Source organism: Sparus aurata, chromosome 17 (assembly GCF_900880675.1).
Source record: "Sparus aurata chromosome 17, fSpaAur1.1, whole genome shotgun sequence".
Classification (NCBI taxonomy): Eukaryota; Metazoa; Chordata; class Actinopteri; order Spariformes; family Sparidae; genus Sparus; species Sparus aurata.
In genome coordinates this window covers 11679133-11693794 of record NC_044203.1, presented here as the reverse complement: position 1 = coordinate 11693794, position 14662 = coordinate 11679133, and the positions used below count along the sequence as shown (strand labels likewise).

The 14662-nt window shown below is 42.3% G+C and overlaps 1 protein-coding gene across 11 annotated transcripts in view; it reads right to left on the bottom strand.

Annotated features, from left to right (window-relative positions):
• The window catches only part of LOC115567390 (plectin-like), a 142865-nt gene that overhangs the window by 92405 nt on the left and 35798 nt on the right, over positions 1-14662 (bottom strand). For 2 of the 11 annotated variants that reach the window (XM_030393926.1, XM_030393928.1), the window contains exon 1: positions 9487-9765. The exons of the other annotated variants lie outside the window; for them this stretch is intronic. In XM_030393926.1, the coding sequence (XP_030249786.1) occupies positions 9487-9532 (46 nt within the window). In that variant the 5' untranslated portion in view covers positions 9533-9765. Of the gene's footprint in view, positions 1-9486; positions 9766-14662 lie in introns of those variants that run through there. 11 annotated transcript variants of the gene reach the window in all.

The window sequence follows — 14662 nt, the reverse complement described above, 5'->3', positions numbered from 1 at the left end:
TTTGTTCATCTCAGAGTGGATAAGATGAATGTCTTTTTTATCAAAGGCAACAGGACGGAGGAGTTCATACCTCAGTCCGTCTGCTCATCTTCATTACTGTGACTTGCTCTGAGTTTTGGGCGGGGTCGGAGAGGATGAAGTGGTTAATTTGTTGTTGTCGATGATGATGACTGATGAATCCTACTTTAGCTGTTCTAATCCCCAACTTCAAATGATAAGGTTTTGTGTACTAAGAGGATTTTTCAGTTAAAATATCTGATTGAAAAGTCTGATTTGGGGCAAACAGGGTAAATCTGATGTCACAATGGAAGAGAAGAAGCTCCACTTTCAGATGTTAATGTACAGGTTTTCATTTAATTTTTGTCAATATGACTAAAATTAATATTTCTAGAATTACAATGGAAAATGTATTTTCACTGGACTCTGCAGTGCTTCGCAGGTCTTAGCTTGAGAGTGTCTTTTAGCTCACTGTTTTGGTTTCGGTTTTGGTTTGTTTGACTCTAGCTCAGTGAATTATCTCAAAAACTACTAATCTACTAAAACCCTAGCTAAACACCAAACAGCAGACAGGTAAAGTGAGCGACTAGCAAGTGAAGATAGTGGATCATCTAGCAGCTAAGGAGCCTGATATTTCCATCAGGAGATGGTAGAGACCAAAAACAGAGCAAAAAGAGGGGTAAATATTGACCAAAAACATGGCTTCAAATAAATGCTGATCTGCGGATGTTGGATGTGTAAAGAGACAACTGTTTGCTTGCTTAAATCAACTAAAAAGATGATAACACTTCTTTGAAACAGTTGTTCTCCACTCAAGAGCCAGAGCAAGTTAAAATATGTATGAATATTTCCTGCAAGCCAGGAGCAAAACAAATGTTTTGCTTCTCAGTCGGACCACTGTCAATCACATAATACAAAGGAAAATGTGAGAGCAAAATGGATGACCGCTAATATATACATTCTATGAATCATTGAAACTTATCCCCACCAGTCACAGACTTAGTTATCAGCTGGGTCTGACATGCTACATCACACAATTCAATGCCAGCTGCAAATCCAGCGTTTCCATTTGGACATCAATCAAAATTTACCATCGAAACGCCCGACAGATTTATTTTAGTCACCTTTGAATCTAGCTGTTGGCTCTTGAGTGTTTGTCAGAGCAGCAGCTCTGTTAAAGCAAGAAGATCTACATCAAAGTAAAGAATGAAATAATAAGATAATTATCACCGTGACAAAAACCAAAGAATGCAACGTTTATGGTCTTCCCTTTGTTTGTTTTCTCTTCTGGTTTTCTTTTGGCCTCCATTACAGGTTTGACAAAATACTTAACAGTGTACTTGCCAGCTGGCTTAACAGCTAGATGAGTCTCCGTATGCATGATCCTGGGAAGTCTGTCACACACTGAGGAAGACTAATAAGGACTTTTAACTTTGCATTCTTGGGATCTGATAATCAGTTAGTTTACTTGTAAGGAGCTAACAATCAGCGTGCACTCTTAACGTATGAGTCACTCGCTTGCGGTCGGAAATGTAACCAGAATTGGTCATTTGTTGATCATGCATCTTTTCTGATAAAGAAATGACAGCAAATAAACAGAGACATCAATGTAATTGCTCCTGTGGGTCAGTGAGTCACTTCCCGTCCGAACCTACATCTAAGTTAAGAGGCTGCTGTTTAAATCTCAATCTGTGCCACCAGTCAAGCCTGGGAAAATCAAACACTGGCACGGATGCAGATTGGAGAGGAGCACACGCCCGAGCCGTATAATGACTTATCTTAACACTTCAGGTTCAAGAGGCCAGCTGACGATCATTCCTTAAGGTTCAGAGTCCAAAGAGCAGTGCAAAACTGTATGAAAATAATAAACCGTCCCCCCGAAATTCTATTTTCATTCTCATCCAGGCCTTAATCAACCCACGTCTCATTCCATTCCCCTGACGTGCAGCTTTTGTCAAACAGTCTGTTGCCTTTTTTGGCATTATTGGCAGCTGGCTGTCTCCGATCAAAGACTCAATGTTTGTGGCCAAAGGTAATACCACCGTGTTTTCTTAAGAACTGCAGCCAAGTTGGATTGTTTTGATTTGATCCAGGCTACTGTAATACTGAACAAGCACACGTATCCATTTCAACACAAATGTGCAGCGGTGGTGGAGAACAAAGTGAAGAGAATTAAAGTGCTTTGCTCAAGTTTAACTTTTAGGTAATTGCACTTCACGTGAGTATTTCCATCATGCACTTTCTCATACTTCTACTACACTGCGTTTCAGAAGGAAATATTTGACTTTTACTCCACTACATGTATTAAAAAGCTTTAGTCACTGGCTACTTTGAAAAAAACATATTATACATTCAAAATATTAATAAAAAAATACATTATGATGTATCATTAAAGATTCGACCAACAGTATGGCACTTAAAATGTCCCCTACTTTTACCAGCTGCAATTTGAATCACGTAATGTAATATACATTTGAAATTGATTTTGAATCCAGCACTTTTACTCACAACTGAGTATTTTGACATAGTAGTATTTCTACTTTTACCGAGCACTACTTCCACTACTTCTAAGGAGTATGGCTGCACAGAAGTGGCTGGCTGAGGAACATGTTTTCATATCATATCAGCAGTCCCCATTAAAGCAGCTACAACTTCCTGAGTCTTCAAAAGCCTTTTCCTTCCTCTCTTTGTGCTCTCTGTTTCTTCAGTCCTATCAGCAACATCCAAGACCTGAGACATCCAATGTCCAATATAGCAGCGCTCACAAGAAACAACAGCTGCTAAAGAGACTGAGCCAGTAGAATTGACAACATTATCTGGGACTGTTCTGCTCCTGGCTGCAGGACTGACAAATCTTTTAATTAACAGTGTCGTCGTTTAATCATCACTGCATTCCTTCAGACACGCACATTTACCGTAAATATACAAAAAAAATTTGTGAGCCAGTCGGCTTCTGCATCTGCAGTCCTCTACCCTGCAGCTTTGTGTTACCAGACCAATTTCAGCAAATTGCTGTACAGCACAAAACAAGGAGAGGGCACTCCTCCGCCGCAACACAATTAAAGCTAAATGACAGTTAATGATATGGAACATAGCGTTAGTCCAGGAAAAACACTTAGATGACGCATGCATAAACTGATTAACATCAGCTGCCTCATTCATGCCTCACCAGCTGCCTGGCTACCAGCTGGCTAGCAGGCTAATGGCCAAATCATAATCGTGCAGGTGTACAGCATGGCAACTCAGACCTGTTCTACCAGCAGGAAGCGCGGAGCTGCCCGGATGTTTTGAGAGCTTCCCCAAAGAGCGATTGCTACCGCACTGAACTGTGTAACTGTTTGAGAAACTCAAGTGTCCCTGTATTCTGGTCCAGGCAGAAGGTGAAAGGCCTAAAGACTGAAGGCAAATTGTCCAAAACAGGGCCTCAGTGTTAGAGGCTTAGCAAGACCTTTTTACATGCAGATAGAAGTAGGCTGAGATATTAAAACATTTTGGACAGAACATTAATATATCATATACATTTTTCATTAAATAATTAATCTAACTGTCCTGTTAAATTGTGAATTATACTATATATCATTCTAGTTGATATCTGGTGATCCACTGACTTCTATTAAGTTGATATTGTAGCTTTAAATGACATGTCTCAGCCACTATTGGATAGCTATACAATGTGGTACAGACATCTCCCCCTCAGGATGAACTGTATTAACTTTGGGGACCCCTTTACTTACTTCTTCATCTAACACCACCATCAGGTGATGACAGTCAAATTGGTGATAATTAAATACATATTGGCATGTAATACAAGGGCAGCTGTGCCTTGGATTGTTTTTTAAGAAGACATGAATTTTCTTTTTTTTTTTTTTTATGAAGACTATAGTTCACTAATGCAATAGCCATTCACAAGATGTAATGAGCAGAATACACTGGAAGAGAACCTGTACGTGATCACTATATGGACCTAAACATCCTGATTTTATTCAGTGAACATAGTAAATATTTAACCATCTTTACATTGAAATTTTAGCAATATCATACAGTTGTTAGCATGTTGGCATGTTGATGTTTACATTTAGATCAAAGTGCTGTCTAGCTAAAGCCTCTCAGAGCTGGTCCCGCTGATTCTTGATCAAAGTAATCAAAAAACGTGAAGGTTTCACTTTGAGTGACTGTGAACGGTGCATCAACACGTCTCACATTTTATGGACAACTACTCAGTCAGGTATACAAAGGTTGCGTGAAGGCTCCGTGATAGTAAAAAGATCATCAGTTGCAGTCATTACCTACAGAATCTGAACCTAACGATGTCAGGCTCCTCTGTGTGTTCCCATGAGGCAAGAGTCAGGAGCATGACTTTATGATGACTGGATGGAAAATACCACTGCAGGGTTAGAAAATACTGTTACAGACAGATGTGCCGGCATACATTGTACACACACATACACACACCGGTCACGCCACTATAAAGCACCACAGTGCATGGTAACACACACACACACACAGTGGATTCACTGCCTCTCACTCTGTTGTCAAATGAGCATGCATTCATCATTATCCCACACCGCGGCGCCTCCTCACGTCCGACCGCAAACACAGGCCTGAATGCAAACAGTGTTCTCTGTAATCAGCAAACTGGTGATGATGCGTGCAGCCAGTTTGTTACTGGCACTGCTCATCCTTCACATGAATGCACCATGACAGCAGCACAGAGAGGCACTTCAAAAAGAGCGCTCGCACAGACCTGTAAACGCTGACACTACAACGTGTGATTATGGGAGAATCGTGTCCTGAAAGACCACTGATAACACCCTGTGGGCTGCGTTCCTGACTGGTTTCCATGCAGCTTTTCTTGAGTGGGACATAAAATCTAAAGAAACAATTTCAGGCTGATATTTTGTCCAGAGTTGTGAGGATAACAACCAGAAGAAGACCACTGTGTGAGCCCCAAATCCTGTGCTGCCTGCTGTACCTACCGTCTGTTTGCCTTACTTTACATCAGACATGATAAACAGCACAGAACGCCACCTTTGCCACAGATTGTTCTGGTCAGGAAACAGAGGTGCAATAGAGTACGACAGGAGGAAACAAAGTCTACGTGAGTGCCCTCCGCAGGTCGGAAATGTGGAAGCTGTACGTCAGGCAGGTCATTGGCTGAAACTCTTGGACCTTGGCACACAAACACGGGGAAAAGAGACAGGAAGTCAGGGGCCTGAACGAGAGGTGTCTCCCTGAATGCCAACAAACAGGTCAGGGAATTCCCTCAGACTCTGATTAGTGTGTGTGCAGTGGAAAGAATGCTGAATACGCACAGCGTGTTTATGTGCCGTGTACGTGACTGAGCGAAGCCACTAAAACAGCATGATTGGTGCAGATACTGTAAAGATAATATTGCCTTTAATTATTGATAAAGGATGGGATGGGGATCTTTGCAATTCCTCCAAGTGCTCATGATTTTCTGTCACTTGAAATAAATATTTCATCTCATAACAAATGTTGCATTGCAGTGTCTTAGCAGGCTGCTATACAAATGTTCAAATGCAAACCCTTTGTTTTCCCCCTTATATGCTGGAATGTAACACAAAAACATTGACAATCCTACCAACATTTCCTGCATCGTAAAGTTATTTCCTTCAGACAATAGTGGGGAGAGGTCGACTGCCTTTAAGGGCCTCACCCTGTTCTCTAAGGACTAATAAAGTCGTAAAACCTGGACATAAGTTCGCATTTTGGAAATTCTGGTTCCCTTGTCTCGAGGTCAATGGTTTTTTTGAACGGGTTTTGAGCACAGTTATAACCCCTAAGGATAAAGCTTACTGTAAGAGACTTTCACATTTTGTTTTATGATATACTGTATACACATCAGTAAATACCTCACCTTTGGACTTTAAAGCTTTAAAGGGCTGAATGACACCACGGAAGTTGTCAGGGACATTCCACATCATCCAGCCAAACACAGAGACTCATCTACTCACTCGTCCCTTTAGTTGCAAACTATTCTAACAAACTTTCCAACTTGTGGACTGATGCATTTATGGTAAACTGCGCATAGCATAGCGTGCATCTAAAGCGTCGAGTAGGAAGCTCAGTGGTGGTGACGCTGAAGTCACGCGAGCACAATGTGGCTCGTTTATAACACTACAACGCTTTTTTTTTTTCTTTTTTTACTTCTGGAGATTGCATCGTAAAAGTGGTGTTGGTTTGTGCAGATTATTTTGCCGAACGAAAACTTGCATCATGAACTTGTGTTTGCCGCAGAGCTTATTTTCTGTAAAAGCTCATTTGTCAGGGGAACCAGAGGCATGCCACTCTCATGCAAAATTGAACAAAATGTAACTATTTGTCACTGACAGTTTTTAAAATGTTTATTTTTGTTGTGTCACTTTTGTTATATATATTTTTTTTTATTCGAGTTTTATTTTTTTGTCTCCAACTAAAACAGAATGCAGCCTATTCAGCCGTCTCACATCTGTCTTTGACAAGCACAATGTACCTTTATGTGAGAAATATGCTACATATTTGAAGTTTTATTAGTATTAATATCGATCATTATTGTCATTATGTACATTTCTTTCGAAGGTTGTGATTTTACTAATGTATTGTCTGGAGTGTGGTACTCTGGGAAACAGAAGATTTGTAATGCTGATTTAGACTTAAATATAAATATACTGTACATGATCAGGCCACAGCGTACATTACAGTGGGCTATACAAGTGGTTACAACTGGTGTTACATGGGGTAACTTCTATTCTATCAGGCGTTGCTGAGAAAATAAGTATTGTAAAGAGTTCCACCAACAACAAATAAAGAAAAGAATGACAATGAACACAATTCTGTCCATGTTGATAGACATTCAGCTCACAGTTTGCATTAAACTTTAGAGGTTAAACAAACACACGCATTAAGGAATTCACTCAATCATCCATCCTTGCAATCGGACCCTTACGAAAAACAAATAATCCATCAACCCCATGCCTGTGACAGGACGGACAGAGCAGAGATGAATACAGAAAGGCTGCATTATTTCCTCCCTGCTGCATTAAACCAGCTCTATCTGCCAGGGATCGGGTGCAGGTTGACAGCAGGATGCTACGACTCCGCTCCTAATGCACAGTAGCCGTCTGTGGATATCTGTCATGAGATAAAACAGGGAGAGGCCTGTGGGGGATTTTACATGTCCGCAGATCTCCACTCAGGAAGTGCAACCGAGACGGAAATCGATCCGAGGATGAGACACAGGGTACGAGAGACAGACTACTGGAGAGATCACATTAATCACACACGCTGCACACGTGGCAGCTTCCTGGAATCGTACCCTCTTTTTGCACTCGGTGCATTATCTCACGACGCTACACGTGGAGAGGCCTTGGTTTTCTTTATCGCACCATTTTCCTGATGTGTTACTGCTACAGATTAAAAGACGCGACGTAAGAGCATCAGACGCCGAGGTGCTTCTCGACATACGTCACACACATCAGGTCCTTGTCCAACTTTTGCACTGTGGCGAGATGCAATAAAAAGTTTCCCATTAGTGTGACTGTGTGAGGACTCGCACACACCGTCTACAGACGGAACAGAGGTGTCAGACAGTGACACAGCTGTAATCACACAACGATTTATTCTGAGACGCTGGTGAACCTGAGACCTGAGGAGCTCTCTGAGCGCAGTCATCTGATGTTTTCATCATAAGTGCCGTCTGGCTTCTTCTGCTCGTCTGCTAATGAATCTGTTCTGTGATTCATTATCAGAAGCATGCTCGAGCACACATCCTAGGAAAAACAAGTAGGGGTGGTGGTGATGGCTGTGGTCTGTGTGTTAAGTCAGCGTGGTGGTCATTTATCAGCAGGAAATCAATATAACCACCTCCATCCGCCACCATTATTTCACCTAACAGCTAACAACACCACCACCCCAACCCTGAGAGCAGGGGAGTGGATGCATGATCATTACATCACAGTTTGTTTTGCTTTGGACCTATTTTGGACCTAAATTCAGAGTCTTGTATTGAATTTATGACATTAATTTGGGGCTTAGGTCATAATTATATCGATGGGTTGTTCATGTTGCCACACCCAAAGCCACTACTGCATGCTTCTATCAGCTGCACAAGAAGGCAGTGTTTTCTGTTTAAGTTGCCTCTGCTGAGCTTCTTTTCTGGTTTTCTTTTACAGGTTGTCAATACGTTTCAGACAATAAATTTGATGCTTTTTAGGAGCTCAATACTTCAACAGAATCACGTTTCAGTGTAGCCGCAGAATGTCCGTAGTATTTATATGTATTTGCAGTCATTATTTGTATTTTTTTATTTTTGGGGGGTAAGAAATTAAGTGATGGATAAATCAATTTAAATAAAACGTTCGTGGTAATTAAGACTACATGACGTTTAAAGCCTACTGATACAGTTGATTTTAATAACCTTCACCCTGTTTTCATCAAATGCTGATGGTTCTTCACCTGCTTGCCCTTTGGATTCAGCCTGTAATCCAGATACTGTATGTACAGTGTGCACCTGCTGCGGAGCGAAAGGCCAATCAGCTCACACAGTTTACATCTGTGACACGTAACCAACACTGCCTTCGTTATCAACTCTATCTTTTCTATTCGGTCATCATCTTCCTTTGCATCACTGGTGTCAGTGTAGCAACACAAAAGGACACATTCATAGTTTATAGTAGTGATCTAATTCTTAGCATTCTCCCGGAGCAACACCAGCGCATAACTTGTTCTGAGAGGTAAAACCTGACTGGTCACTTGTTGACGAGACGTAACTACGAGACCATGCAGAGTGATGACGACAGAAAAAACAATAAGAATGAGGACAGCTGATGCGAAAAAAGAACAATGTAAGCCGACAGAAAAAGTGCAAACACCTTTGCTGTCATTCATTCCTTCCATTCTCTCTTTTAGGTGACCATCAACGATCTTCTGCGCTGTCTTTAACTCCCACACAGAAACAGGCAGCACAGCAGCCCATTCATTAAGCACCTTCTAATTTTAGGTGAGGCAAAAGATTTTGCATGGTGGGTTTGCATGGCAAATGTGAGTGAATGCCAGCGAGCTTTACTCCTTCAGTATTTGTCTGTTTACACAGGCTGAAATACAGCGACTCACTGTTCTGTGTCAACAGCACAAAGGTAACAGGCAGAATTCATGCACGCCAGTCGGACACAGCTGGGAGGAGATCATTGTCTACTTTGATCCTCAGTCCCTGTCCACTTCACATGGAGTTCTCCAGTTTAAAATGTGTCCGTGAAAGCAGAGTGAAGAGTGTCTGAGTAGGGGGATGCTCTGAGCTTCCGCTGCTTGTCAAACAATGCCTGTGTCGGACACCCCTCCCTGCCTGCCTTCCTATAGAGACACAATAACACAGTAAAATGTCCCCCTCATTCTTTGTCGTCTGGCCTGTTATTTTCATGTCGTTCTAACATTACGCACAGTCACATAACCAAATCTTGGATTCTGAGGGGCAATTCAGAACGTGGAAAATACCTTTGAGAGAATTGATCTCCTTTTGGATCGACCTGGGGGTGTCCATGGTCACTGTCAGACCTCCTCGTGAAGACTTGTTATAATGAATAAGTTGATGTTGAAGCTTTGAGTGTGTTGCCTCCTTCCTGTGTGACCGAAGTGATCCCTGTGCCTGAAGTTTCAGTCTTTTCTGAATCTCTTTGCTCACTTTCCTCCTCTGGCTGCCGCTGCAGGTCTGCTGGCCGGGACGCTGCTCTGTTTTGGTTCCTGTGATACACCATGTGCACACACACTCGCGAACAGTCCCTCACACACAAACGTTTAGCATGTGCAGGCATCTGCACGGTGCAGAGCTCCTCCCCTCTCCCCTCCTCTTCCTCTTCTTTCACCTAAAACTGGCTTTTCAGTCAATCCCCGCGACACAAACCCATTCAAATAGCTACCTGCTTTTCCACAAACCAGCCAGTCAGGATAGAGGAGTAGATGACCTGTCAGTCACTGCACACTATGAAATTTAGGAGGGACTCTGTAAAGGATGCAGGTAGATAGGAAGCAAAGGGTGGAAGCAAGTTATTGTAGTTAATGTTTAATGTTTAAAAGTTATTGTAGTGCATATTCGTGTGAGTGTGTCTGTGTGTCTGTGTGTGTGTGTGTGTGTGTGTGTGTGTGTGTGTGTGTGTGTGTGTGTGTGTGTGTTCATGCAGAGGAATAGAATACCAGCGCCACACCCAGATCCCTGCAGTAATTCCCGGGATGAGCCTGCTGCACACACAGACCGGCTACAAGCATACGGGCAGATATAACAACTCCCCATCTAATCCCTGACCAAACTAGCCTGGCGCTAATTACACATTTAGCAGCTGTTAGCATCTTACCACATTACCGTGAGCGACAAGGTTTTTTTTTTTTTTTTTCTGACAGTAACCGATATGAGAGCATTTATCTGCGACGGCACAGTAAACAGATACTCTACAAGGACTCTCATGAGAAATACGCTTCGAATCAAAAGCTTAAAGTCTCGGGTGGAATCGTGGTAAGAGGAATAGTTTGGAAACAGTGAAGAAAAGGCACAATGTCTCATTGTTGTTATTGTAGCCTGGACTTATCCTCAATGACGTATGAGAACCTCTCAGTTCACTTTCCATTTTCAAGGGGCTTATATGAAATTGCCTCTGGATACAATTAGACACAGCACTGAGCAACACAGGCAAGTTATCATGATATTTGTGGGCCATATTGCGATATACGATATATACCTCAATATTTTCGATTCATCTTGAAAGCATCTCATACAAGGACTGGGTGAGATGATCAAACATCACAATATTTTTAACCAAATACACCCTGCTCCAATACCGATATTGTAGGGACGAGATTACTGATCAAAAACCATCAGTAATGGGGATACAGAAGGCAAGTATCGAAACAAGTACCACAGTCTGATGAGTTCAGAAAATGACATCAACTTACTTTAATTTAACCTTTAAAACCAGAAAGAGACAACACTTATACCATATCATGATGTGGAGATATCAATACATACAGTCTAATATCACAGTGACGATGTATATCATATTGCCCGGCCCTACTCAATATTACACCAAAATAAAGGGAAAAGGGCAATACAGTCAGAGCCTTGATTGACATTTGATCAGCACTCCCTAGTCTGACAGTTTGATTGAGAGTTGCGCTGGACCTGATAAAGACAATCATAGAAGCAAAACGCGTTACATTGGACTTTTCGAATCGCCCGGTATTAGACAACGGTTATGACTAGAGCTTAAACTAAGTCTAAGTCAGACCAGGAGAGGGTCTGGACGTATCTGCCGTAGCTAATGAAAGATTAGCATGGCTAAATGTATCTGGTTCCCAGGCTGGTAGCGATGTAAATGACTAATAAATACATGTAAACCCTAACCGTCACCCAAGGCGTCAATATTGACCAGTAAAAATAAATTATTGCACGGTATCTATTTTTTTTGCACAGATGCATTAAGTGACTCATTCTTTTCATTGCATAATAAAGTGCATGTGCAGTGTTGGAGAGGACTTCTAACCAGGTTTATACCGGCTGCCACTGGATCTGTAGAAAATGTGAAAAACAAATCTTCCATTGAGGCCGGCATCAGGAGGAGAGGCAGCTTCAATATTAAGGTTACCTCAGAAGGCATTTCAGACAATGTTCATTTAATAAAGACCCAATAAAAATTAAGTAACCATACTCATATAAACGTTGTGTAATACAATCCTGGACCAAAGGAGGGAATGAAAACTGGCTCTACGATTTCATATCTGCAGGTATGCTAACAATGTGCTACAGACTGCAGTGTGACCTCAACTTGAAGTACCCTAGGGCTCCTTGAATAGTCCATAAGAAAATAAATTCACAACAACAACTGGTGTCGTTATACCTGCTGTTATTTCCTCGCTAATCTACTGTGCTCAATGAGAAAATGTTAGACTGCAAAATAATCCCTGCATCTTTGGGAGCTTGCTGGCCTCATCACAAATCTACTGCGGTTACCAGAGCCCTAATACCAATGTCATGCAAGCAGTAATTATTTCTTCAAGTCCGCTGAAAAGCCTTTGACAAGAGAATGAATCACCGCTGTTAGCCTCGGCTCTGTCAGCAAACAATCTGATGTGAACAAATCTAAAGGTATCCTCTGTCAATAAGCTATTTCCTTTGGACGGACATTCAGCCTGAGATACATCCAGCGGTGATCACGCCTCGTCATCGCCAATCAAGCCCTGCTTGAACCCAGCACCAGACTGTGGCGAAAGCCACAGGAAGTGGATTAGAACATGCCAAATTAAAAAACAAAATAAATTACGACAAATCAATCCATCCTCTAATAATCGGTTGGCCTCCGCCTCGGCTCAGACAGCGGGTGGCCTTGTTCCAGAGCTATTATTCGATTCGGCTCTTGAGCAGCCTCTTGTACATAATGAAGGACGTCTGGAGGAAGTGACTGACACATTTTTGGCAGCGGTGAAAATGGAAGTGTAGCTGTTTTGCACTGTCGAGGAGAATTCAATCATGTGTGTACATGTGTGGGTTTTGAAGTGTACGGCTTGTGGACGTGGTCGTGGCGGCCGCCTCTGAGTACTTCTTAAGAATGTGCTTTTATATCAGACTTATACAACAGAATGACACACACACACACACACACACACACACACTCACACAGATGAACCCAGCTGTGTGTTTTGAGTGTGTTGGACTGCTTGCTTTGGCTGACATCAACAGCACTCTGGACCTGTGCCCGTTTCTGTTTCCATGCCCGACTCTTGTCACTGTGACATGTTCCATTAAAGACAACCAGACAATGCAAGCAAGGAAGTTTATACGTAATTACTTTAGAGGGCAGACAGTAGCCTACAGTGCCTCGACACAGACTAATCATTGTGCATTGATTAGTAGAAATTACCTAATCATGCATTGTTACATGTAAATATGACAATAGTTTTGATCAATGACGTAAAACTAAATGAAAATGTGAAAGACAAATGGACGATTAAACTAATTACTGTTACACTCGATTACCTGCGTGCATCTGCAATCACACAGTGAATGCTCCTGACTGCTACAACATGGACCTAGAAATCATCAGAAATTGATTTAGCTGCTCAAGCGTCACATCTTTGCCAGTAGCCTTAGCTACTGCAGCGTTAGCATGACTTTTGTTCAGCTAGGCTATCTTTTGTTTTGCTATAGAGCGAGTGAAGGATTAATGTGCCCTGTAAACCACCTAAATATTCACCAATAAGTTTGTTAACATAACACTTTGACTTCAGTGAAGTGATATTTTAGCTAGGTGTCTCAAACGTACAGTACTATGTAACTATGTAACTATGTAACGTGCCATCGATGATGCCAGAAAGGCCAAAATGAACAATAATTTGACTGTTTTGTGATGATAACATCAGTAGTTGGTTTTAGTCCGCACTGTCCCATTTCAATTTATTTTCCTGACATGATCAGGAAAGCCAAAAAATGCAAAATAAATTTGCATTTGGAAGTTTTCCATGAGCTCGTTCCAGGAGATCACGCTTGGTGGAGGCTCTGATGATGAACATGGGTCAAGAGCACGGCTGTCCTGCAACTTGCAGGTGGAGCTTGGATTTTTCTCATGAAGGTAAGCCGTGTTCAAGTGGAGTTGTTAACCCTTTAGGCGCCAGAGTCGCAAATTTGCGACACACCGCGGTACTGAACTAAACAGCTGTTTTCTCCCAATAGAGTGTTACATGTCGTTCATACTCCCCACCACTAGTTGGCAGACATCCTATACTTAGACCTTAGCTCATAAAAACGTCTTGCTTCAATGCAAAATGTTCGAGGAAGTCCCATGCAAACTGTGGGGTGAGAGAGCGGAGACAGTGCGCCAGGAAGCCGTTTTGCTGAAGGGGTACTGCTGGATTCAGAAGTTATTGAGACGAAATAAACGACAATGGCATGCAAAAAGTTGAAGTGATTGAGCTCCTATTCGGTGATTCTGATTCTGAAGTGGAAAATCTAGCTTTGGGAGATGACGGTCGGTTGATTAGTGAGCTTGCTAGTCGCGGTGCGTCTTTGCATAGCAATGGTGGTGCCGCGCAGAGCGAGGAAAACGCACAAGCACTAACACACGATCCTTTGCCCAATAGGTGGGAATGGAAATGATACACGAACTCGTAGTATCAGTAGGGAAGCGAATGGATGTGGTAGAAGTAGCGGTGGTGGTGAGAATAGCGCTGGGTGTCAGCGTTAGTGTTCACTCTTTCCACCGCGACGGTCACGTAGCCTCCATCCGCGGCAGCGGTGCAGCTATGCGACGCAGCAGTGTTCACAAAGCACACACGAGTCCAGATCTTCTCACAACACTAGAGGAGATAGCAGGGGGAGTCGTGGGCGAAGTGTTCGTAGAAAGGCTGATGGGTGTCGTAGGGGCAACAGGGGAAGGCAGAACAGGGCTGGAAATGATGATGATGATAATGGTAATGGTGGCTGGGCTTACTTGAGAGATGAAGTATATGGATAAAGCCCTTTGATGAGCAAATTGGATATCGTGGTGACAGAAAGCTAAGCAATGATTCAAGGTCTATAGTTTTTTTGTCCCTCTTTCTGACTGATGATTTCTGGTATCTTATAACAATGGAGACAATCCTCATCAGTATTTAGGCTGACATGAACTAATTCCAAGTTCACGGTTTCATG